We start from the raw sequence: 3,499 nt of genomic DNA on the forward strand, positions 1-3,499 counted from the left end.
CTATTTCCCAATCTGAAATACATAAAAAAATGCAGGATCCTCGCACTAGACATTAAGTACTAACAATTAGAATCCCTTTGTCTTGTATAATGTCGGGGCTACATACCAACGTCTGATCGACAACACCTTCTCGAATCAAATTGGAAAGAACATGGAAGTTTATGTTTTTGACTTTTTCATAAAGAGCAGAAGTGAGACAGAAATTCTCAATGACATTGAAGAGACATTCTGAAATACTAGAAGCATTAACATGAAGGTCAATCTAGATGCTCATTTGGATTCGAAGAAGGTAAATATTTGGGTTACTTAATTGATAACCAAAGAATAAAAGATAACCCAAGTAAGGTACAAGTTGTTCTAATGTGCATTCTCAAAAACAAAGAAAGAGGTTCAAAGCCTCAATGGTAAGATTGTTGCGCTTAAACGATTTCTTATTAAATCAGCAGAAAATCTGCACCCTTCTTTAAAATGTTGAAGAATTGTAGTGATAAGAAGGATTTTCAATGGACTAATGAGGCAGAAGCTGCCTTCCTAGCCCTGAAGCAGCATCTAGCTTACTTGCCTGCTCAGGCGGCTCCTCAAGCAGGAGAAGTAATAACAGTTTATCTCTCTACAGAGAGAGAAGCGATTAGCTCAGTGCTTATTGTGAAACGCGATAAAGTCCAAGTCCTAGTATACTACATCAGCAGGGTTCCACGAGAAGCTGAGCTCAATTGCACACCCAATGAAAATCTAATCCTAGCACTCGTTCACACAACCAAAAGGCTAAGAAGATACTTCCAAGCTCATCAAATGAAAGGGGTCACCGACAAGCCCCTAACATACATCTTGGAAAGCTTAGAAATAGCAGGAAGGCTAGCCAAATGGGAAATTGGTTTATGTGAACACAACATACTGTACGAATCTAGAAAGTCAATCCAGGTTCAGACCTTGGCCAACTTTCTAGTCAAAACACAAGAAGAACTTATGGAGATGAACGAGCTGGAAGAAGTTGAAACTGCTATCCCTTTGGGGAAGTGGACACTCTACACTGTTGAAGCTTCAAGTATAAAAGGTTTCAGAGTTGGACTAATAATTACAGACCCCCAAGGAACTGAATATACTTATGCACTCCTATTTGAATTTCCATGTACCAACAATGAAGTTGAATACGAAGCTTTGATTGCAGGACTCCACCTAGAGACAGTGATGAAGATCCAGGAACTAAGCGCCTTTGTCGATTCAAGATTGATAGCTAACCAAGTAAATAACGAGTTCATAACAAGGGAACCTTCAATGTTGAAATATAAGGAGAAAGTCAAAGAGCTCATAAAGGAATTTAAAAGCTGCACCTACTCAAGTGTCCAGAACATGGAACAAGCAAGTTGATGCCCTCAATAAGCTGGCTTCCCTAACCTTTGCTCACATAACAAACAAGGTTTTGGTTGAAGTCTTGAAGAGCCCATTGATTAAGGAAATGAAAGTGCAAGTCATCATTGAAGAAGAGGGGACACTTGGATGACCCCCATCATAGAGTTTCTCAAAGAAGGAAAGCTCCCCACCAACAAAAGAAGAAGCCCTAATGCTAAAGCTTATGGTTAAGAAATATGTGATAGAAGATACTGTCCTACACAAGAAGGGGTATCTGAGCCCTTGTTTGCGATGTGTGGTACCAGATCAGAGCAACTATCTTGTGAGGGAAGTGCACGAAGGCATTTGCGGGACGCACTCCTGTCCGAGGTTGGTAATAATTAGGTTGAAGAACCTAGGATACTACTGGCCAATAATGCACATGGACTCCGCAGAGGTCATCCACAAATATGAAGCTTGTCGGCTCCATGCACCCGTCAAAACAAACCCAGAGCACAACTTGGCACCCATTATTTTCGCTTGGGCCTTCTACAAGTGGGGAATAGACATTGTTGGTTCATTCCCTGAAGCAGTTGGGAAGTTAAAATTCCTACTAGTAGCTGTCGATTATTTCACCAAGTGGCCAAAAGTTATGCTCCTAGCTTCCATCAAAGGGAAGCAGATGATAAACTTTGTATAGGAAAACATAATTTGTAGATATGGGATGCCGGGTGAAATAGTGACGGATAATGGGAAGAAATTTGCTGAGAAACCATTGAATATTTGCTATAAAACGCTACGACCTAATCTTTGGCTCAGAAGATGTCATCCCCACTGAAATCAGGGTCAACTCAAGAAAGATGAGAAACATGAATGAAGAAGCCAACTACTTCGAGGTTATGCTAAACCTCGATCTCCAAGAAGAAGCCCGCGATAAGGCTGCCATCGAAGAATCCATGTACAAGAAGAAGCTAGAAGGCTTCTACAACACGAGGGTAAGGAAGGAGGTAATCTAACCCGGTGACTTGGTCTTCGGGAACATTGAGGCTAGCAAGCAGTCAGACACGAGGAAGCTATGACCCAAGTGGGAAGGTTCAAATGTCATCATAGAAGCCTACATTGCTGATCATACAAGCTTAATGACCTAAAAGGGAAACAAGGTGCCACGTCATTGCAGCTATAAGCACCTCAAGAAGTTCCCAATCTAGGTCCTTGTTCAAGATCTATGTAGTTGTTTCAGTTTGATGTAAGTGGAAAGATCAATGAATGATATTATATTTTGAGTAACAAACTTGTTTATTATCCTCTCTAAGGGTGAGCACCTCCAAACTAGGCTCTATGAATTCTGGCGTAGTTCCTACTCAAGTAAATGGTTGATCTCATAGGCCATAATTCTCAATGGGTAACAAGACGCCACATCTTCCTGTATACAGGTTGAGTCCCTAAAACAATACGACTACATGGAAAACTTAGACATAATCCATGAAACGAGATTGAGCATCTCTTACCAACTTGCTTCACAAGTACTAAAGACTAGAAGCTTATCAAGCTGATAAGCTCAAGAAGCTTAGGACTTGTGTAACAATATACCACAAAATGAGCTACGTAATATCTTGTGGACTGAAAAGCGGATAGGATAAGCTTTGCATCGGTTCTTAGTTATTAAGCTAAGGAAGGGTATATATTACACCCCTCCTTAATGAAGTTTCAATGACATTGCAAAAATAACAAGAAAGCATGAAAAAAACAAGTAAATAATATAAACTACGAGATTGATATAAAAACATAAAGGGCACCATAAGAAGGTACTACATGCATCACAATGATAAAGTAGAAATTGTTAATGCCAACAAATTCTTACATAACCAAAATAAAAAAGTAGTTTAACAAACAAAGCTTAAAAATAACCAAGCTACTCATCACTAGTAGCATCATCACCTTCACCCCAGAAGCTTTTGGTGCATCACCAAAAAGGTCCCCATACAACATGTTCTCTTATTTATCAAAGTTGTCTAGGGAAGCTTTAGTGGTGGCAGGAGAAGGAGTACTCTCAACTTCTCTTGCTAGGGAAGCTATGCTCGGGATCATCAGTTAGGGAATGAGTCACCTCAACCTCCTCATCATCTCCATCAGCTGCCTGATCAGTTGGATCTTCGAAGGCAGACACTTC

General features: G+C 40.2%; 1 protein-coding gene across 1 annotated transcript; it reads left to right on the forward strand.

Moving 5' to 3' along the window:
• The first annotated feature begins 468 nt into the window (after positions 1-468).
• LOC143590350 (uncharacterized) lies at positions 469-1,368 on the forward strand. Its single transcript, XM_077070854.1, has one exon. It carries the CDS (start codon positions 469-471, stop codon positions 1,366-1,368), a length of 900 nt encoding a protein of 299 aa, XP_076926969.1.
• Positions 1,369-3,499: the final 2,131 nt, after the last annotated feature.

Source organism: Bidens hawaiensis, unplaced genomic scaffold (genome assembly GCF_021521415.1).
Source record: "Bidens hawaiensis isolate Kalapana, Puna unplaced genomic scaffold, B.hawaiensis_p1.1 tig00038489_1, whole genome shotgun sequence".
Classification (NCBI taxonomy): Eukaryota; Viridiplantae; Streptophyta; class Magnoliopsida; order Asterales; family Asteraceae; genus Bidens; species Bidens hawaiensis.